This window comes from Microtus pennsylvanicus, chromosome 21 (assembly GCF_037038515.1).
Source record: "Microtus pennsylvanicus isolate mMicPen1 chromosome 21, mMicPen1.hap1, whole genome shotgun sequence".
Classification (NCBI taxonomy): domain Eukaryota; kingdom Metazoa; phylum Chordata; class Mammalia; order Rodentia; family Cricetidae; genus Microtus; species Microtus pennsylvanicus.
Window position 1 is genome coordinate 31,125,647 of NC_134599.1, and position 25,488 is coordinate 31,151,134.

At 40.5% G+C, this 25,488-nt stretch overlaps 1 protein-coding gene across 6 annotated transcripts in view; it reads left to right on the forward strand.

Annotated features, from left to right (window-relative positions):
• Positions 1–25,488, forward strand: part of Eml4 (EMAP like 4) — a 119,023-nt gene that overhangs the window by 87,369 nt on the left and 6,166 nt on the right. For all 6 annotated transcript variants that reach the window (XM_075955612.1, XM_075955613.1, XM_075955608.1 and 3 more), the window contains 11 exons: positions 105–215; positions 1,920–2,015; positions 4,453–4,587; positions 4,732–4,867; positions 7,447–7,598; positions 8,748–8,873; positions 8,954–9,085; positions 10,027–10,094; positions 15,099–15,187; positions 17,419–17,516; positions 25,292–25,379. In XM_075955612.1, the coding sequence (XP_075811727.1) occupies positions 105–215; positions 1,920–2,015; positions 4,453–4,587; positions 4,732–4,867; positions 7,447–7,598; positions 8,748–8,873; positions 8,954–9,085; positions 10,027–10,094; positions 15,099–15,187; positions 17,419–17,516; positions 25,292–25,379 (1,231 nt within the window). The remainder of the gene's footprint in view (positions 1–104; positions 216–1,919; positions 2,016–4,452; positions 4,588–4,731; positions 4,868–7,446; positions 7,599–8,747; positions 8,874–8,953; positions 9,086–10,026; positions 10,095–15,098; positions 15,188–17,418; positions 17,517–25,291; positions 25,380–25,488) is intronic.

Sequence of the window (25,488 nt, forward strand, 5' to 3'; positions counted from 1 at the left end):
CACATGTGTATGCTGTGTGGAGTGATGCACATGTGTATGCTGTGTGGAGTGATGCACATATCTGCACCCACTTGGACATGCTAGTTCTGTCTTGTGTTTTGCAGCCTCTGCAACCCCATGTCAGAGTGTGGGATTCAGTAAGCCTTTCCACACTACATGTCATTGGACTTGGAACTTTTGAGCGTGGAGTAGGATGCCTGGCTTTTTCAAAAGCAGTAAGTCACAGTTACTTTTTAAAAGTAAGCAAGCTAAGCCTGAGTTTGTTTTGTGTATATGTGTAATCTTGTATCTGTCCAAAAACGAGATGCTAGTTATTTTCAGCATAGCTATTGTTATATAGCTAATACTGTAATCTAAGTACTAAATTTGATTTAGGTAGGATCAAGGTATTACATTTAAATTTAATGTGTCTGTCTTGGACAGTATTCTATTGCTGTGAAAAAACACCATGACCAGAACAACTTTTAATTTTAAAAAAGAATTTAATTGGGCCTTTCTTATAGTTTCAGAGGTTTAGTTCAGTCAACATGACAAGGCACACAGACAGGCATGATAGCCAAGAGTTCTACATCTGGTTTCTCAGACAGGGAAAAGAAAGAGACCCTGGGCTTTCCTGGGCTTCTGAAAGCTGAGAGTGCACCCCCAGTGACTCGCTTCCACCACCAAAGCCACACCTCCTAATCCTTTCAAATAGTGACTAAGCATTCAAATCTGTGAGTCTCTGGGGGTCGTCCTTATTTAAACCATCACGTTGTCTTTGTCCTGAGATAGAATACCAGTGTATGGTGGAAATGGGTAAAAGAACATAGACATAGTGTTGTACGGCTTGAGATAAACAATCAGATGTATTTTAATTTCAATTTGAGTCATAGGAAACGTCCATCTTATTAGGAAATTCAGACACAACGCTTTATTTCTATAAAATATTTTTTTTGGTGTTAACATGAGAGAAAAGCGACAACCAGAAGTTTGTATTCCTTAGCATTCACAAATTATCTTAGTTCTGAATTGATGATACTGTTACTGTAATTTTGTGCATAGTGAGTTGGAGAAATGGCTCAGTGGTTAAGGCACTTGCTGCTCTTGCAGAGGACCTGTGTTCAGTCCCCAGCACCCACATGATGGCTCACAACCATCTGTAACTCCAGTTCCAACAGATTCAACACCATCTACTGGCCTCAGCAGGTCCCATGTATTCGTGCAGTGTACACACACACACACAGGCAAAACACATTTAAAAAGTCTTTTTTTTTAATTGTGTATAGTGATGCCATTTAAGCTTCAAGGGTTTATTATGAGAAGGAAATAAGATATTGCTCATCTGAGCATTTAACTTCCTTGAATTAGTGGTTACATTTATCAAGTATGTAAGAAACCTGTATTTTCACAGTCATATTTTAAATTTTTAAGTGCTACATTTTCCTGAGCTTCATTTCTACTTCAGAATGTATTCAGCTATTCATAGTTTCCCTTCAGTTCTTACCTGTAGTCACCCGCTGTATTCTGACCTACAGGGATTTTTGGGGACATGAAAAAAAGAGACATTAGTAAAGCAGAACATTTAACTGAATTTTCCAGCTTTGCTTGTTTGAAGGCACTGAAGTCTGACAGGTCAGGAGAAGAGAATCTAACAGAACAAAAACAGGCTAGCAGCAACTGTTGTCATGGGTTTGGTGTCACTGTTAAAATCCTAAGACTAGTTAGAATGGCCCATACTCTTCAGCTTTCCTTAATTCTAACAGTCAAACACTACTCTCATTTTAGTGGTTTTAACACATGAGTTACTGTGTTTCTAAAAAAGCATAATTTTTTATAAATAGTACATTCAGTTGTGTCTCAATAGTTTAACAAATTTTTTCATGATATCACTGTTAGTAGTTTTAATAATGACATTTCCATTCACATTTACTTTTATTTAGGATTCAGGTGTTCATTTATGCGTTATTGATGACTCCAATGAACATATGCTTACTGTATGGGACTGGCAGAAAAAGTCAAAAGTAGCAGAGATAAAGGTAAATCAAAATGAATTGTGGATATTATCTTTTAGAGTCCATTATTTGACAGGTATTTGAATTTATAGTAAATGTGTATCCAGATTATAAGAATAAATTCACAGTTCATATTTATCAGTTTTTCAATTTGGCAGGTATCTGTGATAATGACACTACAGTGAGATAAAACAAAATAGTCCACTTGGAACAGGTTCATATTTCAGAAAACATCATGCTACTGAAATATCAAAGTAGACAGACAGATGTCCATGAGCACCTGCTTGGCTACTGCCTTTTTAATGGACTTGACATGTCAATCAGCCTCTACTCTAAGGCTTTCTCAATTTACAGGAAAGTTTTACTTAAGAACATGCTTGATATGACGGAAAGCCACATATAAACATACAAGGTTTTGTGTGATGATTCTAGGAAGTGCTAGAGCAATTAGAGGGAATGTAGCATTTATAAGTGCTGTAGAATAGCACAATCCCATTGTGTGGCTCAGGCTGGCTTGTAAGAAGCTTGTAAGTTAGCATCGCAGCTGCATTTACATGGGTCAGAAATGTTAATTTAAGAGTACAGGATGACTTGGATACGTCCTTAAAGAAGAATGTTTTCAAGGTTGGTGCGATGGCTCAGCAGGTAGAACTGGTCCTGCTCTTGTAGAGGACCTGAGATCAACTCCTAGCACCCACATCAGCTACCACCCTGTGACTCCAGCTTTGGGGAGATTAAGCCCGTGGGCACCTATACTTAGGTGGACACGCCCACACAGAGACATACATAATTTAAAAGTTAAAAAAGGAAGAATATACATTTTGCTTCAGCTCCTTGTATCTTTAGTTGAGATTACTTTGTATAAATTTCAAGTTTTCAGCCTTTTGCTTTAAAATCTGGGGTTTTGTTGTCTCATATATATATTGTACTTGAATGTGGCTGTCAGAAAACCTCACACTTTGAAAAACATAACTGAAGGCATAGATGATCTTTCAGCTATTACCATTTTATATAATTTACATCACTGAAGTGTAGGGAAATGGCAGCAAATTGAAATAGGTGAATTTTTCTCTTTTGTACTAAGGTCTACCAGGTGAGAGCGTCACCTTTCTAGAATATGTTGCTAGTACAGAACTCCATTGCAGACCCTCCACTGAGGCATTACTGTCTGCCTGAAGATACTACACTATGTACCTCCAGCCTAGACTTCCCAGACATCGTATATGATGGCCCCACCCAATATTGCCTCCACCAGAGTTTCATTCTTGTCTTGTCCCCTCCTTTCTCATCCAGATTCCCCAAAGTCTCCTAAATGTCCATTTCCAGAATAGCTGATTGCAAAGCAAGTAAAGCTTGACTTCCAGGTATCTATTCCTGTTTAGGACAGAAAGGAAAGCCTTCCTAGAAAAGAACCAAGGCATTTTGCCAGGAATGACTTGGTTCTAGGGCTATATCCCTGGCTTCCTCTCCACTGTCTTCCTCCCTGGGTGTTGACCTTACGGCTTTCTAATGGGGCTCTCTCTGTTTAAGTCATTAAAGACCTGAGGCCTGATAATAGCTTTGTATGAGTTAAAGTTCAATGTGGAGTTGCTGCTGGGTGGGCATGTCGGTAGAACCATCTTGGAAAACTATTTTGCCTCTTAAGGCTGAGCATAGGCCTACTTGCTGACACAACCTGATTTTTCCGGAGTATAAACCCAACATAAATAGACTGATATATTCACTAGAATGCAGATTGCAGTGCTGTTTGCAATAGCTAAAAAAAAAGTGGAACTACCCTGATCCCAGTTAGCAAGCAATGTGGTCCTTTTTTTTTTTACTTTTTATTTTTACTTTTCCTCCTTTCCAAGGAATAGTACAGCATTTAGACTGACCATGACTGGATCTCACTAATATATTATTGAAAAATACTGTAAACATGAAAGGAGTACACTGCTTGCGGTTCCATCTACACCGCTCCTCTGCTTGATTCCCTATGGACAGGCAGAGGCTAGGTGACTAGAAAGGGATCTGCTCTGTGTTGGCTCTGTGCTTGTGAGCTTTAGGACAGTACACTTTACTCTTGCATCTTACACTTGTAGTGTGCTTTCCCAAACATATAAGAAGTATGCTATTATTCTTATAAATAAACATAAGAATCGATATAATAGTATACGGATGTCAAATTTAAGGCTTGAATCTAGAAGTCTGTTGTTAAAATATTTTTGTTACGAAGCCAGGTAGGTGATGGTGGTGCACGCCTTTAATCCTAGCACTAGGGAGGCAGAGGCAGGCAGATTTCTGAGTTCAAGACCAGCCTGGTCTACAGAACGAGTTCCAGGATAGCCAGGGCTTATATCTTAGAAGAAAAGGCATTTCCTAAAATATTTTCCCTGTCTTTGTAAGGAGCTATGATTGAATTTTGATAGCAGTAAGGATATATGTTCTTCTAAAAGTGTCATTTTTTTTTTTATTTTCACAGACGACAAATGAAGTTGTTTTAGCTGTGGAATTCCACCCAACAGATGCAAATACTATAATTACATGTGGTAAATCTCATATTTTTTTCTGGACCTGGAGTGGCAATTCACTAACGAGAAAACAGGGAATTTTTGGGGTAAGGATCACAATGTTGTAACATCACTGGATGTGTGTGTGTGTGTGTGTGTGTGTGTATCATATGATGCTAATTTTTTTATTGTTGGGTAAACATAAAATCACTATGCCAAAGAGAAAACTGAAAATTCTTATTTTCTTGTAGAAATATGAAAAACCAAAATTCATTCAGTGTTTAGCATTCTTGGGGAATGGAGATGTTCTCACTGGAGACTCAGGTGGAATCATCCTTATCTGGAGCAAAACTACCATAGAGCCCCCACCTGGGAAAGGACCTAAAGGTATATTATTCTCGTGTTAAACGCGCTGCATAGTTCATGCCTAGTGCTGTGGCAGGTTATGTGTCCGCCGTCCTGTCCCGCCCTGCCCCTTACCCGGCCAGGAGAGAAAGTCTGAACTGGAATAATGTGAGCATTACCAACATTCCTGTTATTTTTAATGTTCTTCATAAGATACTTTCTAATGTGCTTGTTTATTATACATATATAATCTACATATAAACAACAGACAACCTTGATTTTACTTTACTATGGTCTCCATGAGGAACCATGAAACTCTCCACCTATTTTTTATGGGTGGTTGTTGTTGTTGTTGTTGTTGTTGTTGTTGTTGTTGTTGGAGGACAGGGTCTCACTGTGTAGCTCTTGACTGTCCTGGAATTCACGGAGATCCACTGCCTCTGCCTCCGCCTCCTAAGTGTAGGGAGTAAAAAGTACGCACCATCATGCCTGGCTATTTTGGTAATACCTTTCTCTCTGTGTGTGCATGCGTGTTTCAAAACAGTGTTTCTCTGTGTAGCCCTGGCTGTCCTGGAATTCATTCTAGACCAGGCTGGTTTTCAAGTCAAAAGATCCACCTGCCTCTGCCTCCTGAGTGCTAGAATTAAAGGTGTGAGCCACCACATCTGACTATTTTTGTAATTTTTTTTTTTTTTGGTTTTTCGAGACAGGGTTTCTCTGTGGCTTTGGAGCCTGTCCTGGAACTAGCTCTGTAGACCAGGCTGGTCTCGAACTCACAGAGATCCGCCTGTCAATGCCTCCCGAGTGCTGGGATTAAAGGCGTGCACCACCATCGCCCGGCTTGTAATTTCTTATGTGCTACTTTCAGACTGCACAAACAAGGAAGGAGAGTTAAATGTGCAGCTGTTCGCAGTGTTCATGCTCTCTTCCTTTCTCTGTTGCTGACCTAAAGGCAATCAGCAGTGCTCAGAAAAGTCACATTTTTTTAGGTGTCCTGTCTCTCCTGGGTACCTAGATGCCATCAGAGTAAGTAAGATAAGATAAGTAAATCGTGAGGACAGGCATCTACTGAACATGTCGTGAAGTTAGTTTAGGTGGAGGCAATTGATTGAGTAGACAGGCCTTGCCTTTCTCTGTGCCAGTGTGCCATCTCCATTACATATTACCACTAATGCACTCACACTGAGAGGCCTTTTCAGAATCAGCTGTGACTGAAAATTTTTTAAGGCTGCCCAAACCTAGTTCATTTTCGCTAATTTTACAAACTTATTGACAGACTCAGTAGAAAAGTAAGTTAAAAATTGTCTCAGTAAGAGTCTGGTCAGTGCATAGTTCACATGTATCAAGTGTGCTCCTCTAAAGAGTGTAACGTTCACTAATCCAGATTTAGCACCTGTTGGCGCCTCCCAGAAAGGAGCATGCTCCAACTAGCAGCACGCTCATCTCTCTAGGTGTCTCTAGTCTAGGTAATTTATTGAAATAATGTGAAATGTGTGGCTTTGTATAACTACTTTCTTTTTTGTTTGTTTGGTTTTTTGTTTTTGTCTGTTTGTTTTTCGAGACAGGGTTTCTCTGTAGCTTTGGAGCCTGTCCTAGAAATCACTCTGTAGACCAGGCTGGCCTCGAACTCACAGAAATCCGACTGCCTTTACCTCCTGAGTACTAGGATTAAAGGCGTGCACTATTGTTTGTCCTGGCTGCCCATGTTTTGCTTATCCATTCATCAGCTGGTATACAATTTTAGAAAATGAATGGTTTTAAAACTTTCATCCCCTTTTCTCACAAGATCTATGGCTATTTGTTGACTTCAGCCATGTTTAAACAAGGCTCTGGCTGCCATTGTGAACCTGGTAACTAATTCTCAAAGGCATTGTCTTCCAAAAGCTGTCCTCCTGCCTCACTAGCCTCACTTGATTGACAGAGGCCTCAGAGTAAGCATCATGGGCCCGGGTCAGGGTTGGGTGACATCATTTCTTCTCTAGCTTCCTATTTCTCAACAGATTAAAAGGAGTGATTAGATTATTAGTGACTGCTATGTACTAAGCGAACAAAGACTTTTTTTTTTCTTTTCAAGTCTCCAGAAGTGGAAGACTTGGGTCCTGCCTGGTCACAGCTTTATTATTAGCTAGCTGGTATTATGTGTGTATAACTTTCATACTTTTGCCCTTACTCTACAGTCAGAAGAATGACACCACCCTAATATTTCACAACACTATCATAAGAGATGACAGTGAAGTTTGCAGCTACATTCTGTAAGAAAATAATTTTTAGACTCCATAAGTATCGACATAAATGTGAAGGATTATTTTCAGCCTTAAGCTTCTCTCCCTGCTGTGATTCAGTAACTTGCTGAGAATTGGTTTTTGATTATGAAGCTATGGGCATCCTGTAGCTCTGCTGAAGCTTTTTCCAGAAAGACACTAAAGTTTAATGTGTTGTCATGCCAGGCGCTGGTGGCGCACGCCTGTAATCCCAGCACTCAGGAAACAGAGGCAGGCGGATCTCTGTGAGTCTGGGCCTGTCTGATCCACAGCACTAGTTCAGGGCAGCTAGGGCTGCTAGACAGAGAAACCCTGTCAAGTGTTATTACTGTCCTTCTTATTTTCCCATTACCATATTAGGTGTCTATCAGATCAGCAGACAAATCAAAGCTCACGATGGCAGTGTATTTACACTTTGTCAGATGCGGAATGGAATGCTATTAACTGGAGGAGGAAAGGACAGAAAAATAATTCTGTGGGATCATGATCTCAACCCTGAAAGAGATATCGAGGTAAGACTGGCAATGGAACACTAAAATCTTTAAATAGTAAAGCTTCTCCTCGTGCATTTTGTCCCATTTTGAGATAACTTTTCTGAGAAACTGATACAGTCCTTACCATTCCTTTCCCTCTCCCAGAGGGGAGAGTTTGTTATGTCACAGAATCATCTGTTTCAAACAAAATAATTTGGAGTTTTTGAGGGCTTTCATTGTTTATTTTGCAGTGCAAGAAATTGAACTCAGGGCCTGACACAGGCTAGGCAAACACTATGAGCAGAGGCATTTGGTGCCCCTTCATGAAGAGTGCACCGCTTCAGAGTCACTCTGTGAGATCGTTGTAGTCATTGGTGTAAAAATCACTGTTATATCACATAGCGTAGACGTGAAATGGATGGCCTTTAAAATACTTTACAATGCAGTCATCCTTTCACATCTATAGGGGAGCAGTTTCTGATCTCCCCACGGAATCCAGACATTGTGGGTCCTCAGGTCAAGTGTTTTGTGTGCTTGCGCTTTAGTTACCCGTGTGTTGCTTACCATATCTGATACAATATGAATGCTGTCAGAACGTTTTCCTGAGTGGTACAGGAAGTGATGGAGGGTGGTGCATATTCAGTACAGACAGGTTTTTTTTCACTCTGGTATTTTCAATCCATAGTTGATTGAATCCTTGGACTGTGACTCTACAGATAAAAAGACCAACTGTGTTTTTGATTTACTAACATTTTTCTATTTTGGTCATTTTGACAATCAAGAATGAATACCCAGAAGAACATAAAGCAAAACTTAGGCTATCTTCTTTACAAGCTTCAGTAGAGCTTACTCGTCTCCCCACACTTCTAACCCTTAACTCTTGGAATCATATGGAATATAAATTAAATTTTACTGAGGTGAAATGAGATCAAGGTGAGAAACTGTAGGAGACCTTGTACTACAAAGTTAATTACTATAAATGAGGCAAAGATGTTTATAATATAACTTCTGTGTAATAAAATATAATTGAACATTAAATTACAATACGATGAGACTTCCACATTGTTTCAGATTTAGTCTGTCTTTATTGCCCTATAACTGCATCCAGCTGAGAACACAGCACTACTCAGGTAGTAATGATCGCATGTTCCTCTGCTTACGGTAACTGCACACATTCATTTGTTCCAGGTTCCTGATCAGTATGGCACAATTAGAGCTGTTGCAGAAGGAAAGGCAGAACAATTTCTAGTAGGTACATCACGAAACTTTATTTTACGGGGAACGTTTAACGATGGCTTCCAAATAGAAGTGCAGGTAAGCTCTGCGGGGCCAGCGGTTTCTGTTATTTTTTGGTGATACCCACTGGTTCTTACAACAAGGTTTTTCATTTTCAGGGTCATACAGATGAACTCTGGGGCCTTGCAACACATCCCTTCAAAGATTTGCTCTTGACGTGTGCTCAGGACAGGCAGGTGTGCATGTGGAACTCAGTGGAGCACAGGCTGGAGTGGACCAGGCTTGTGGATGTGAGTGGATAATTTCCCGTGCAAACTCCTCCCACTGGCAGATGAAACAACAAAGGAAAAAAGGATTACGTATTGATTTAAATTTGTATTTGGCAAAGGCTTAGAGTAAGAGGGAAATGTTTGGTCTTAAGTTATAATGTGATTCTACATTGAAGAAGCAAGATAGCCATGTACACTCCCAATTTTTCTCTCAGTGTCAGTGGTAAAAGTAGGATGATTTCATGTATTTGTGGAGCATTAATTATGGGATATTTGGGCCTCTGTGGTGTTGCACTTGGTTTCAGTAAATGCTGTAACAGACACTGTCTTCTTTATGAGTGCTCCCTACTGTATTCCTTTCTAGCCTGAAAGAAATACGTGAGGGCTTTTTGTCTTTGGGGGTTCAGGGTTGAGACAGGTTTTTCTGTGTAGCCTTGGCTGTTCTGGACCTTGCTCTGTAGACCAGGCTGACCTCAAACCCATATCTCTGCCTCTGCCTCCCCATGCTAGGATTAAAGTCATGTGCTGCTATAAGCGGAGACTGCTCATTTGTTTCCCTTGGCTCTAGGGAGTCGTTCTCCTATTCCCTCTGTCTTTGTCAGTGTTCTATTACTGTGAATAGACATCATGAACGTGGCAACTCTTAGAAAGGAAAACATTTACTTGGGACTGGGTTGCAGTTTCAGAGGTATAGTTGATTATCAACATGGTGGGACATGGTGCTGGAGGAACTGAGAGTTCTACATCTTGATCCACAGGCAATAGAGAGTAAACTGTGTCCCACACCGGGTATAGCTTGAGCTTTTGAGACCCCAAAACCCACCCCACGGTGACACACTTCCTCCAACAAGCGCCCCCCCCCAATAGTGCCAATCCCTGTGGGTCAAGCATTCAAACACATAAGTCTATGAGGGCATACCTATTCAAACCACACCCTCAACGGCTGTCCTCTTCTCCTCTAGGAACCAGGACATTGTGCAGATTTTCATCCAAGTGGTACAGTGGTGGCCATCGGAACACACTCAGGCAGGTAGGGTGAACTGAGTGATCTGAACTTGTGGGCTGTTTGAGTTATTGTTAAGTGTTCTGAGTCTCATCTGGGAATTCATCTTCTATATAACACACTTACCTCTTGGTGTACTCACTAACCCTTTACTGAACACTAAATTAAAGGTAAGGCTGGAGGGGCTTGAGTGAATAAAGGATGTATGGGGGTCAAGTATGCACTCACACATGGCCCTAGTTTTTTCATTGTTTTAATTGATTAGCTAGGAGATGGCTCAGCAGATAAGGTGCTTGCCACCAACTCATGAACGCTGTCCTCTGGCTGCCACATGTATGCCATGGCACCTGCACTACCCTCCAGTCCGTCCTGTCATTGCTCCCCCCAGCCCACTGACATCACTTTCTAATATTTATGAAGCTGTGAAGTCACTCGGTCTTAGTGACTTAGACTGAAGTTAAGGCAATTATTACTTCCTGGAGTTGTGAGTAGAAAACACGTGACTGAGAACTGTAGTAAGTGACTACATATATAGTGTTGGCAGTTAGTCTGTGGTGTCTGGTATGGAGCTGGAGACTGCATAGAATCTAGGGCAGATGCAGTTTTCATTGCTCACTTTAGGTATAACTTTGTGTTAGGTTTCACAACTGTTTCTGTGCTTTTGATTCATGGACCTTCCATTTGTTCTTATTTTTTTCCTTTGGTCTGTGAACAGTTAATTGTCTAAAAGTGAGAAGATACTATTATAGCCATTCAGATTATAATTGGTTCTCTTTTATTCCTGGGGAAAAGTCACATTCGGGGCTAAGAAACTTGTCCAAATTGTGCATGAGCCAGAAAAATGACTGGTAAAATGTTTAAAGATGTGTCTGGGTCCATTTATAGATTTCTTAATCATGTCACCAAGCAATAAATTCACTGGTGACTCGGAGTTATCAATCTGCATTAGTGCTGCATTAAGGAAAGAAATCAAAGCACTTCTCTTGGAGTGATGTAACCAGGAGTGAGCTTGATTGAGTCCTCTATTTCCGTCCCTGTGTCTGTCTTCTCTCTGTGGCTTATGGGTTCTGGCCAGCTGTAAACAGCCTATTATATGAGTCTGGATCTGTGTCCCTGTGCCTGCCTGATGTCTGTCTTGTCTGGTCCCTAACAAAGGGCTTTTGCTTTGTATGTATTGAGTAGCTCAGAAAGAACGTGTCACTTGAGAAGGAATGAAGCATTAGTGCACATATTTATTGCATAAGTTCACGTGCATCCTGTTTGCTGTTCTCAGCTAATGATTAGCATAACACACACACACACACAGACACACATATGTTTTTCTGGGCTCAGCATGCGGAAAAGATCAAAGCTGTGCATTAGCTTAGATAGATTACATGGAAAGTCCAAGGCAAGTTACATTGTTCTTTTAAAGGCAGCTTAAACAGGCTGACTAGGACAGCAGTATTAAGTCCTAAGTGACCTCAAGGTATGTTATTAACGCAGCTGTGAGGTCCAGCAATAATTCTAGTAAGAGATGTTTTGATAATATCTCCACATATAAGCTCAAGAGCAAATAAATTATCAGTGATAAAATTGTCATTTTAAAAGAGTATATCGTGTGTGTGATGCCTGGGGATTGAACCCAGGGCCTTGTGTGCTAGACAAATGCTCTACAACTGTCCAAAGACTGTATTGTATCATTTTTAAAGGGGAAAACATGAGTGCATAGCCATAAGTGGGCTTAATTACCACTGCTCAGCTTCATTGAGACATGATCTACCATAAAATTCACCTAAGTTTATTATCTAATGATTTTAGTACATACATAAAGCTGTGTAGCATAATTTCAGACTCTTTTCATTAGCCTAGAAAAAATTCTTTATTAACAGATAGCAATTCCTTTAGACCCGCCTACTGGCCTTTTCAACTATAGGCAGCTAATCAACCTTTTCCTATAGGGTTGTCAGTTCTGGACACTTCATATGAATGGAATCACAAAGGCGTGCCTTGGTGACTGGCTTCTTTCAATTGAAGTAGTAAACGTATAGTAGTACTTCATTCCTTTTTATGACCAGATAGGATTTCATTATGTGGGTACACTATCTTAGGAAACCAACGACTGTTTGGCTTTCCACCTTTAACAATGGAATGATCCTGCTACAAACATTCTTGTACAAGGTTTGCTGTAGGAGTATGTTTTCAGTTGTCTTGGATGTCAGTAGACTGGCCAGGTTATATAATTCTGCCTAGTGTTTTGACCAAATTTTGTACATCAGCTGTACCATTTGCAATCCTGCCAGCAACTTAAAAGGGCTCCAGTTTCTCCACATCTCTGCAGCGACTCCTTCCTCACCTGTGTTGTGGTCTCGGGTGTGAAGTAGCTGTGGGCGTGGTCTGCATTGGCACCAGCCATGCAGTTGTCATTCTCAGCAAATCGTACATTCACACCCTGTCCCGCGGCTGAGTCACTGAACTGTAAGGAGTTCTTGATCAGATAGATGATCGGCTGAATTAGACTTTTCTTCTCGGCTTTACATTTTCAATTTTTTGAGACAGGGTTTCTCTGTGTAGCCTTGGCTGACTCAGAGATCTGCCTGCCTCTGTCTCCTGGGTGTTGGGAATAAAGGCATTTGTCACCTTTTCTTTTTTTTCTTTCATCTTTTGACTTTACATTTTTCTAATTACAAAAGTAACTTTCCTTTTAGTTTTTATTTTCATGCATGCATATGTCTACCTGTATTCCAGAAGAGGGTGTCAGATCCCCTGTAGCTGTGTAACAGGTGATTGTGAGCTACCCAGCATGGAACTTGGGTCTTCTGGAAGAGTAACAAGTACCCTCCACTACTCAACTGGCTCTCTAGCCCCATGCCTGTGTTTATAACTAGAGGACTGCAAAAAACAAGCAAACAAAAAAAAAGAGCAAGGCCCATAGGACACATTTTTTTTCCAGAACATACTATCATGGGTGTATATTTTTTAAAAGAAATGAGATAAATTTATTTAAGGACATCAAGGTACTTCTACCTCTAAATTGTCTGTCCATAAGTCATATACCCAAGCATGATGCCACATGGCTGTGATCCCAGCAGTTGGGGGAAGGTAGGAGGATCAGGAGTTCAAGGTCAGCCTCGCAGTCATTCTGAGCTACATGAGACTTGACTCCCACCCCAAAAAAGTCCATCATGATAAAGGGTGGTACTGCACATTTTGGTATTTGGTTTCCACATCAACTTAGTCTATGACAGATGACTTCCCATTCCTGATGGCCATTATGTTTAGAAAACCCATTAGACCCTTTAGGCTGCATAGAGCCTCATAGTGATGGCATGTTGCTCCCAAATAGAAGCTTTGTTTTAATATATACACCCTAAAATGACAAGTGATTAAATACAATGTGAAAACTCAAATTTTGTTTGTAGAAAATTCCCTTTGCTAAGAAGATCCTAGCCACAGCAGCATCTTCTGAAAGAAGAACACAGTCCATGCAGGGGAAAGGGTGGAGCACCCCAGTAGTATCCCCACACACTTTAACAACCTCATTGACTTACTATTAAAGATTGTTTGCCAGGCTGGAAGGAGGACTCAATAGATAATGCTCTTGATGTGTAGGTATTGACTGGAATTTGGATCCTCAGAATCCACATAAAAGTTAGGCAGGTGTGGCATGTAGCCTTTAATCCCAGCATCAGCTTAGGACTTCCACACACATGAAAATAAAAATACGAAATAAAATTTCTTTCCAAAAATAGAAGAATCAATTTGCTATGTATTTAAAGAAATAGAAAAAAATACACAAGAGTTTGTCTTTTGTTTTTAAATAGGTGTTATCTATAACAGTGTAGGTTTTATACGTGAGAACATGATCTGGGCTTTGTTGCTTGCTAAGGTTGCTTCTAAACAGATAAAAGATTCTATGTAGTTTTCCTAAGAAAATTAACGTGATTTAGAAACAGTCTTAATATTAGTTAAGAGTTTGCCAACTTTAACATTAATAATTTTAAATATAAGAATATAATGAATTTTTCATAATCATATTAAAACTTGAAGCCTGATATTCACACTAACTCTGTATGCCAAGATCCAGTTAGTCTTAGTTGTGATGTCATCTTGTTCTCTCTTTGAAAAGGCAGTTCTCAGTGCTTATAGTGGTGGCCTGAAGATTGATCAGTAACAGTTCAAAACAAACCTACAGTGTGGGCACTGTCAGCTGCACCAGCGTATGTTCCGTAAACATGGGCCATATGGCCTCAGTGTGCCAGCTTCCTACTGATTGGCCTTTAAACTCGTGTGTATAGAGGCTGTTAAATGACAGTTTTTGAGTTAAATTGGCTACCTACGAACTCCAGCCCATCATTCACAAAATTGATAAAATTCATTCATGAATGTATCTCTGTTCCGTCTGCCTCCCCAGCTGTGCCGCTGTTATCCCTCCTGACCTCCATCAGTGTTGACCACATCCTCCTTACAGGTTCTTCTGTGCCTGCTGTCTTCATTTCCTCCCGTGAGCTCTTGTCCGCCAGCCATCCCTGAGGTCACCATTTAGTCATTTCTTTCTCCACTTCTGCTCCATTGCTGTCTTTCAGCTCTGCTATCATCTTTAAAAACCTTGACCCTGTAAACAGTGCCTAACTGAGGTACAGTTTGACACATCCATTGAGTTCTGAAGTAGAAGTGAAAACACAGCCAGATCCATGTCTACCTAGCAGAATTATATTTAAATACAATCTTGATTAGATAATAGAAGCACAGTCTTAATTAAAAGATGAATACTGAAATTTTTAAGTTAAAAATGTAGAAAAGGGGGCTCATTTGCTAAGAGCACTGGTTGTTCTTCCAGAGGACCTGGGTTCAATTCCCATGCCCACATAGCAGAAACTGTAACTCCAGTTCCAGGGGATCCAACACCCTCTAACAGACAAACATATATGCCAAATACCAATTCGGATAAAAATAAAATAAAAAAAATGTAGAAAAAGTCAGCTATCTTTCCCTATAAATGTTTATGTCTGAAGGCAGTTTTTATTTTTCCCTTCTTTCCTTCCTAAACAGGTGGTTTGTTCTGGATGCAGAAACAAGAGATCTCGTGTCCATCCACACCGATGGGAACGAGCAGCTCTCCGTGATGCGCTACTCAGTAGGTGGGCAGTCCTTCCCTCCCCTTTGATGTGCACTGCTGACGTCATATTTACTTGTTGATGACCTTCACTCCCTCTCTCAAGAGTTGTGATATTCCCCTGAACATCAGGTTAATTCCACTACTGTAAACTATAAGAAACCTGAACAACTAGACAGCATCATGAAGATCAAGCAAGCATACATTTAGAATGAACTATCACAGCTGCAGTAACTGTTAGAAACAGTACAACCAATCATACTGTATACACCAGAATCTTTATGTATTAAGCTGAATGTAGTAGTACGTTCTTGTTGGGACTGCCCAACCTTAAATAATGACACAGAAACTTATTAATTATGAAATCTTGGCCTTTAGCTTAGGCTTGTTCCCCACTAACTCTTATAACTTAATTTAACCTGTTTCTATTCATCTATGTTCTGACACGTGGCTCTTTACTTTCCTTAGATTCTGTATGTCCGACTCCTTCCAGGTCTCTCTTTTCTGACATCTCTCACATACTCTGCTTCATCTCCAGTTCCTCTCTCTCCCCAGAAGTTCTGCCATTTTCTCATTCTAGCTATTGGCCGTTCGGCTTTTTATTAAACTAATCACAGCAATACATCTTCACACCATATACAAATATCCCTCAACAGCTATGTTACATCTAATTAGCAACCTTTCCTTTGTGTATAAAAAGATATGAACAGTGGAGAATGGAGTTCAGTAGTAGAACTCCTTGGGTTCAATCCTTGGCTCTGCCAAAAAATTGGTAGAAGAAATAGCCAGAATGCACACCAATACTGTTTCTCTAGTTAGCGTTGCTTTGAGTTCTATCACCATAATTGTTTGTTACATGATAAAATACTTAGTAATTCACTGTAAAAAAAATTTCTATAATTCATTCACCTTTGAGTAGCTCTTTGTATTTTATTAAGAATGTTTCACAATATTCCAGTTACTTTATTGTTGTTGTAACTGTTTATGTAGTTTGATTTATATTATTCTTTTCTAGAATTAGTCTCACTTTTTTTGAGGCCTACTCTTTCCCAAGCTGGCCTGAAATTCACAATTCTCCTGCCTCTTGGAAGAACTGGGATTATAGGAATGCAGACCTGGAGTTTCTTAACATTTGAACATTTTTGGGTTGGTGGGGGTTTTTTGTTTATTTGGTTGGTTGTTTTGGGTTGAAACCAGGCCTCCATGTACTTGATAGGCAAACACGTCATCAAGGAGCTGCTTCTTTGGCCCAGAAAGTATATTCTCATAGCTGTTGAATCAGGAGTAAAGAAAAAATGTTTGATTGATTCTTTATTGTTTCAAAAGAAGCACAGAATATGGGGAGAAAATGCATGTTTACCAAGATGCAAAATCCTAGAAAAAAAATCAGTTTGATTTCTATTGTTTTAGGTGTTGGTTTTTTACATGTATTATATGTGCACATGTGTCAGAGAACAACTTTTGTAAGTTAGTTCTATCCATCTATCTACTACATGGTTCCTAAGATGGAAGACAAGTTGTCAAGCATGGCAGTGTATACCTTTCCCTTCCAACCCATCCTGCCTGCCCCAAAAGAGTCATTTCGAAGCAGCAGAGTTTCCTGTTTTGTTTTTATTAGTTTGTTTTTAATGCTGGAATAACAACCTCTATGAAATGTAGCATTTAAAATCCCAAGATCAGTGGAGTTTGACCAATTGTTATTTGTTTAGCATAGTGGTAGTTCCAACCAAAAGATACAGAGCTAGAGAGTGTGTTGTATCCCTTCCCAAGAAGACTTGCCTCGTAATTGGTGAGAGCAGATGTACCTGCCTAGGTGTGCAGCTATGCATGCTTAACTTACTGTATGGACACTGTGCTTCCACCAATAGATGCAGGGAAATTGCTCTGAACCCAGACTAGAGAGTGTTTTCAAGGAGGGATTCTGTGTTGGACTAGGCAGGTTATTTGATTTTAGGAAATGTTAAGTGGTTGGATTTGTTCATAAAATGCCAAATAACAGTTAGATTGATGAGATCTAACTTTTTTTTTTCGAGACAGGGTTTCTCCGTAGCTTTTGGTTCCTGTCCTGGAACTAGCTCTTGTAGACCAGGCTGGCCTCGAACTCACCGCGATCCGCCTGCCTCTGTCTCCCGAGTGCTGGGATTAAAGGCATGTGTCACCACTGCCCAGCTGAGATCTAACATTTTTTATAGAATCAATAAGGCAGCAATACACGCAGACATTTTTCCATTAAACACCTTTTTTGTTTAATTCTAGATGGTACTCTCCTGGCTGTAGGATCTCATGACAACTTTATTTACCTCTACTCAGTCTCAGAAAATGCAAGAAAATACAGCAGATATGGAAAGTGCACTGTAAGTAGCAAAGTAGAATGACCTAAATTACAAAGTAATTGAGAAATTGTATTCTGTTAAAAAGAGAATTAAGTGTTCACTTTGATGTAACTTGTTTTCTCCTGTTATTTGCTGTCAACTCTAATCTATTTCTGTGAAAACTGAGATTCCTTGTATCAGAAAGCATGGGTCCCTTGCCTTGATCCCCAGTCCCTTATAAACTTGCTATTGTGACACACTCTTGGCACCTGGAGGCAAGAGGATCAGTATTCGGGGTCATCCTCAGCTACCTAATAAGTTTGACACCAAGCTAGGATACATGAGAGACTCTATCTCAATTTTTTTTTTTAAAAAAAAGGAGGGGGAAACCTGGAGAGGTGTCTCAGTAGAAAGGAGCATGCTCTTGCAGAAGACCTAGTTTGGTTGTCAGCACCCACATTGAGCTGCTCTCATCCACCTGTAACTCCCGCTCCAGGGGATCCAGTATTTCTGACCTCTGTGGACACTGTACATACCCATACACATAATTAAATAAATTTTTAAAAAGAAAATTGTAATTACTGGTCTGTAGACCACAGCTGTGTGTTCTGGAAAGGTATCTACCCCTTACATGGGAGCTCAGTATTTGCCTCTCTAATTAGTATGAAGGCAGTTTGTTCAGGCTATTTTTATGGGAGATTGTGTTTGTTTGATAAAAGATATTTCTGCATAGCCCTGACTGCCCTTGAACTTGCTGTGTAGACAGGGCAAGCCTCAAACACACAGAGATGTGCCCTGCCTCTGCCTCTAGAGTGCTAGTATTAAGGTGTGTGTCACCACACCTAGCTGTGGGGAACCTTTTAGCTCAGTGTCCCTGTTTCTACCCATCTCCAATATCCCTACAATATCCTATATCACCTGTCTGCTTCTAAAATGGAATAATTTCAGAGATATCTGCATTTAAGGAAGTTAGCAGAAACGTATTTCCTGAGATTTGTTTACCCATTTTTTAAGGTAATAGGTTACCTTTATAATATGAAAATTAAATTCTATAAACAAGCTGCATACTGTTTGGTAGGGTACTCAGCTCTAACTAGAGAAATTGCTTAGGCACCAGGAATATCTGGAAAAATGTGTTTCTTTTTCTCAAAAAGTACAGTTGCCAGGCATGTTAACACACATTTGTAATCCCAGTCCCAGCACTCAAGAGACAGAGATGCAAGAATCATTGCAAGTTCCAGGCCGCCAGGGTACTCAGAAATAGCAAAAGCCAAAAAGAAAAAGACAAAAACACCAACAATTACTTATAACTGAAGGGGGGGCTGTAGCTCAGTAGTAGAGTACTTGCCAGCATGTCTGAGGCCCTAGGTTCAATCCCACACAGGAGAAGGAATGCAGATTATAGCCTTGGTGGTTCCAGACACACAAACTGCTTCTACACTAATAGGACCTTGAGCAGGTTGTGCTAGCCTTCTGCTTCCATCTTCTCATCTACAAAGTGAGGGTGGTGGTAGTTTCCACTTCACAGAATTAAAAGACGCTAATGCAGGGCTGAGGACATGGCTCAGGAAATAAGCATGAGGACTGAGAGTGAATTACGAGCACCCACATAAAAAGCTGGGCATGGATATGCATGCCTGTAATCCAGTGCTGTGGGGTGGAGACTGGAGGATCACTGTGATTTACTGACTGCCAGCCTGGGTCCAGATACAGGAGAGATCCTCTCTCAAGGACAAGGGTGTACACTTGATGTCCTCCTCTGACCTCTAGGCACATATATATACACATATATATGTGTGTGTGTGTGTGTGTGTATATATATATATATATATATATATATATATATATATATATATATATATATACTTACATACATATGTGCACCACATACAAAAGAAAGAAAAGAGTTGAATGTACATAAAGACCTGAGGCTCGTACCTGGCATAGAAATACTCAATAATTTGTGCATATTATCTTCATACAAAATGAAGTAACTTAGTGTGTATGTTAGGAAATTATTCATAATTAGCAAACGACATGATGAATTGGTATGGTGGCACAAATCCTTTCATTGTCTTGATAAAACAATTCACTTGGGTGACACAAATAAAAGAGTTAGTTCTTATAAACATACATGGTATGGAGCTGAAATTTATTGTACTTATTATATATGGATTGAATAGCCTTTATTCAAAATGCTTGGGACCAGAAGTGTTTCAGATTTCAGCTTTTTTAACTTTGGGAATAAGAGATTTGGGGGTCAAGATTGAAGTATAAAGTATAAACCCTGAGTTCATTTGTTTCTTTCTTTCTCTCTTTCTTTTTTTTTTTTTTTAATTTTCGAGACAGGATTTCTCCGTAGCTTTTGGTTCCTGTCCTGGAACTAGCTCTTGTAGACCAGGCTGGCCTCGAACTCACCGCGATCCGCCTGCCTCTGCCTCCCAAGTGCTGGGATTAAAGGCGTGCGCCACCACCGCCTGGCCATTTGTTTCTTATACACATGGCCCAGTGATAATTTTACAGTATATTTACTACACTTGTGTTTTGACCCACCTGTCAGTGAGATTATAAACCTTAGATTTTGAAGCATTTTGAATATTCACATTAGGAATTTTCAGTTTGGCTAAGTTTGGTAGCACAGACCTATAATCTTAGCACTCTGGAGACAGAAACATTGGCCACAAGTTCAAGACCAGCCAGCTCTATGTGATAAGGCTGTTTCAGAAAAGAAAACAAGGTTGAACTTCTGTGAGCAAAAATAACGTTTGAGAGAAGAGCTCTGTTTGTTGCTGCTCTGTATGTTTTATATTGCACACTCAGATAAGTCCATTTATACACCAGTCTACAAGCCATCTGAGTTACTTGTAGAACTTAACAAATGGTTTTTGTTTGCTTTGGAAATAATTACAAATCACTATTTACATTTTTTAATTAATTTACCAACTTAATGTCTGTAGTATGGAGTAGTACAGAAAAGAAAGATAAAAGGAAATAGTCCACTGAGAGGGTAGAGTCAGCTCAGTGGGGAAAGTGCTTGCCTTGTATACTTGAGAACCTCAGCTGGAGCCCAGAACCTTTGTTTAAAAAATAAAAAACTGGGCATGGTGGTACTAGGTTGTAATCCCAGCACAGAGGGAGCAGAAACTGGCAGATCACTGAAATTCACTGACTGGCCGGCCTGGCCTATTGGGTGAGTTCCAGACCAGTGAGGACAACGTGTGAGGTTGTCTTCTGTCCTTCGTGTATATGTGTACACACATGAACATCTGCAGCACACATACAAATAAAGAAAAAAGTATTTTACCATGAGAATTATTTTTAAATAACTAAGATTTACCCTAGTGGGCTTCAAATTATTTTATGTATTATTATGCCCAGGACTTGTATGAGTGCATATACTGTAGTGTGCATGAGGAGGTCAGAGGGTATCTTCGCATGGGCATCCAGTGGGGGACACAGGCTGCCTGGCATGCATGACAAGCACCTTTATACCCACCAAGCTATCTCTGGCCCAACTTTGTCCTTTTTTAAAGTAGTTTATTTAATTATGTGCATGTGGTGTGAAGGTATCATCCCCTGAAACTGGAGTTATAGACAGTTGTGAGCTGCCTGCCATATGGGTGCTGGGAATGGAACCTGGGTCCTCTGGAAGAGTAGCTCTTAACTACTGACCCGTCTCTTCAGCCCCTTTAAATTATCTTTTAGTTATAACCTCTTTAACAAAAATAAAAAGGTCCCAAGTCTTAATAAATAGGGTGTATAAAATAGGACTTAATGTTATAGAATTTATATTTTGTTTGTTTTGTTGGTTTTGAAGCAGGGTCTTATCATGTAGCCCAGACTGGCCTCAGTTGAGTGGTGGGATTATAGGTGTACACCCCAACCCCACACAGATGTAATCCAGCTTTATAGCTGGTTGCAGTATGGGGTACTTGCTTATTATCTCAGTACTCCTTTTGCAGATGGAGAAAATAGGCAATAAATGAATTAACGTTTGGTTGTCTTGACATCATGGCACATCTAGAACGTAAGGTTTTTGTAGAGGGCAGACTGCAATGGTCGTATTTCCTCGGACTTGTCACTGTGTGTTATACTACGCACTAACATGCAGTTCACCCAGAAGAGAAGCAGCAGTATATAAGATTTGATGATCAGGATGCCCTTGGAAATGTTGGGAAATGACAAATTGGTTAATTGCATGAGACTTGTCCTACTGTAATTAGGCAGCTTTTATCTTTAATGAGTACTTAAAAGTATAATGATGAGATACTCAGGAACGGTTTGTGTCTATAGTGCAGTTTGCGGCCATGACGAAAGGCCTGTATTCTTGGCTTAACTGTCTTCTGTTCTTGAGCTTTGCTTAACTTCCCTAAATCATATGTTCATAAAATTGGAGATCTTAAAAGTTCATACTTCACAGAACTGCTGTGGAACAACCAAAGCTCAGAATTCAAATGTGAATGCTTCCCCTACTGTCAGTCATTTTCCTGCTTATGTGCAAGGGGTGCAGTAAAGAAATTTACCATGGTATAGTTAAGGGAAAGGTTTTTATTGTGCTTAAGAGAGAAAGCAGACTGGAAGTGGGAAAGCAAGAAGACAGCATAGCAGGGGAGAACAGGAGCGCCTACAAGAAAGGGAATAGTGAGAGAATAGCCAAGTAGGGGGATGAAGAGTAGGGGTCTGAGGTGAGAAGGGCCAGGTACTTGTCGTGAGTAGGGGCTGAGGGAGCCTGGGGCAGGCATGGGCCTTGGTAGGTAAGGGAAATGAGTCCTGGCAGAAAGGAACCAGATTCTCAAGCTCCTAAGGGATGCTGACCTCTTTCCTTCTGCTGGAAATCCTTCTGTAGTCCATCTTGAACTCATTTCTGGGTCTATGGACTGCTTATCGGACTGCCTGAGGCCTAACATTTAAGTGACTGGTGTAGCTGAAGGAAGAGACTGAGACTAGAGCCTTGGGAAACACCCCAGCAAGAGATTACAACACATGCTGAGAGATTGCAGTCTGCCCTTCTGATGGTGTCCCTGTGTATGAAAACGTTATTTTAGAAGACGGGGCTACACGAGAATGCAGCGCAGGGCTCCCTAGTAGAAGGCAGCAGGCTGGCTCGTGTCCCTAATGACTGGTGCAGTCCGTTTTCAGATATGCACTTAAGTCACCACACTCTTCCAAAGCTGGTCCGTCAAATACGAGTTTACCACGAGCACAGTAACTGCTAAGGGCACTAATTCCAGTTCCCACTGGCCAACCAGGTTTATTCTCTGTGAGCAAGCCTTATCAACAATATAAATGCCAAGAAGGTAGAACATGAGTATCCTATAGCCAGTGCATGCCTCCTCTTTAGTAAGGAAAGTGCTTGTGAAGCCAGCGTGTAATCAGAAGGTGAGCAGTTCATACCTATATCCAAGGTACTACTATAGCTCTTGGTTCAGGGACCTCGACCCCAGACATGGGTGAGCCCTGTCTACAATTGCTTCTGTTTCTACCCTCCTGCCCACCATCTTGACCTGAATCTAGAAATAAACAGTACTTTCTTATTTACATCAGCTTAGGCACTAAACTTGCTGGCCTGGGAGCCATAATGGCTCTTACTTCTTGGGGTTTTATTCCCAGAGGTCTCCATGACCTTGGCTTGCTCTTCTGTTCACTGAAGCGCATTTCCCCTCTGTAGAGTGGTTGTGAGACAAGGTCTTGTTCTAAAGCCCAGATTCTCTTCAGCCTCCCAGGTACTGGGATTACGGGCTGAACCATCACACCTAAATGGTTTTGTTTAGTTTTACCTCAAATATCTTTCATAATCTTACTGAAGTTTATCCCTATCTACTTAAAATTTCATTATTTCTAAAACTTCTACACATTTTGATTTCTAAATTTTTATGTTTATTGTTTAGTCCCTCTTCTAAGTGCTCTTTGATAGGTTAAGTCAGATCTCAAAAGGACTAGAATATTGGCATTTAAATTTGAAAATTTTAGCATATAGAAGTATTGAAGACGGCATTAGCTGTGCAACTTCGTTCCCTGAATTTTAACGAAATGAAGAATCCACAGCAGTGGCTCTTTCGTCACAGCCTCTTGTTCTGACCACTCTCATCACGTTCCTGCCCCTCACCCTGCAAGTGTGTGAATAACCTGGTTTCCAGCTGAGAAGAACGGGGTTCAGATGTGTCAGGTATCTGACCTCAGAAGCCAGGATACATGGGTTACGTCTCTCGTTTCCTTTTAGTCAGATTTTAGTCCTCACCACACAATGCTCGTCATTCCAGAAACAAAGTAGGAGTGGTTCTTGCACTAAAAGTCATTCAGCAGAATACCTTTTCTCTCTCAGAACAAAATCTTAAAAGTATTATTTAGCTCTTTGTATTGTGGACCATTGACTGTCCGTTGATTTGTGTCCTGATTGGTCTAAACTTCCTAGACATCTCAAAGAAAGTAAACCAGGAAACTGACTCAGGTTTCAGCAGAATGATATGTTTTGATATTACTATACCAGATTATACATAGTACTCTACTGACTTTAAAAATTAGTGATAAAGACTTATTTAAAAGAGGTCATTAGAAGAAATCAGTGGCAGAGTATTTGCCTAGTATGTCCCAGGCCCTAGGTTTGATCCAGCACCTCACTCAGACACAGAAGTTTTTTTCTCCTTCTGCTGCACCCCGATCGTGTGCTGCTTCCATGCCCGACATCATTTTAGGTGGGTGAATTCAAACCACCACATCACACTTCTAATGCAGAAAGGATATGAACAAGAAACAAACACACCCCTCCACTAAGTCTTTCTGCCACCCAGAGCTACGCAGTAGTTTGGGAAAGACAATATTGAGTAGGGCACCCAGGCAAGTGATACGGAATTGCCAGTGTACACTGGGACACATTCAAATTGGGCTTTAGGAGACTGGAATAATTGAGAAGTTTGTGAGTCATTAAGAACTATATCTGAGACACATTGAGTTTATTAACTTCAAACAATGTAAGCAGGAGGCTTTTAATTCCAAAAGTACAAAATTAGGCAAATGAAAGAAGTGAGTGTGTGTCTGTCAGCTTTGATAAATCATAAGATTGGCAGGACATACCTGAAATGGCTTATTGGGAATCATCAAATGCTTACATGTAAATGGTTAAGCATTTAGTAGTTTTGTTGTTTTGATTTCCAGTGTTAATACAGTCTAAGCAGCAAAAGATCACTGTTCTTCTATTTAAGGAAAATTTTGAAGAATCAGACAATTAACTTGGGTCCAGCTGTTCTACAGGAATGCAGTGTTGGGTCACTTTCCCCTACCCAGAACATTCTTTGGAGTTCAGAATTTGCCTAGAAGAGTTCCACTCTGACTATTTATAGGGCCCATACACAGCCCAGGAAAACGTCTATGTGCATAGTCTGTAACAGAAACTCCTTCTCAAGGCTGGTGTCACTCCAGTAGGGCCATATGGTTAGTGGGTTGAAGGCAGGCCTGAGAGGGCATGGTGCTCTGAGATGGAATTTGTAGAAGAGTTAGTACCTACTTGGATCTGGTGTAGATAAAGCCAGCAGGTGTCACCAGGTCCAAAACACTTTATAGTGTTCTGTTTTGTGAAGCCCTGTGAACTTCACAACCCTGCCCAAACTCTTAGTGTATCACTGGTGTCTTCCTGAATCCTTGCCTTCTAACAAGACGGGGTGAAAAGACCCGAAGAACCTGCTCTGGGTCTCTTGGTTCCGCAGGCCCTGGTGCTGTTCCCATCCCTTAGGAGTCCTAGCACAGAGGTGCTAAGAAAGCACTGTTAGCAATTTTTAAACTGTCATTCAGAACTCTAAATGCTTCCTTTAATCTTTTCTTAGGGACATTCTAGCTACATCACACACCTTGACTGGTCCCCAGACAACAAGCATATAATGTCTAACTCAGGCGACTATGAGATACTATACTGTAAGTATGAGCAACTGTCTATGGGCTCAGACATGTTTGCCTGTGTGATGAAGGCTGCATGGAATGTGAACCGTGGAGAGTGTGTGCTGGCCTCTAAGTTAACAGCACA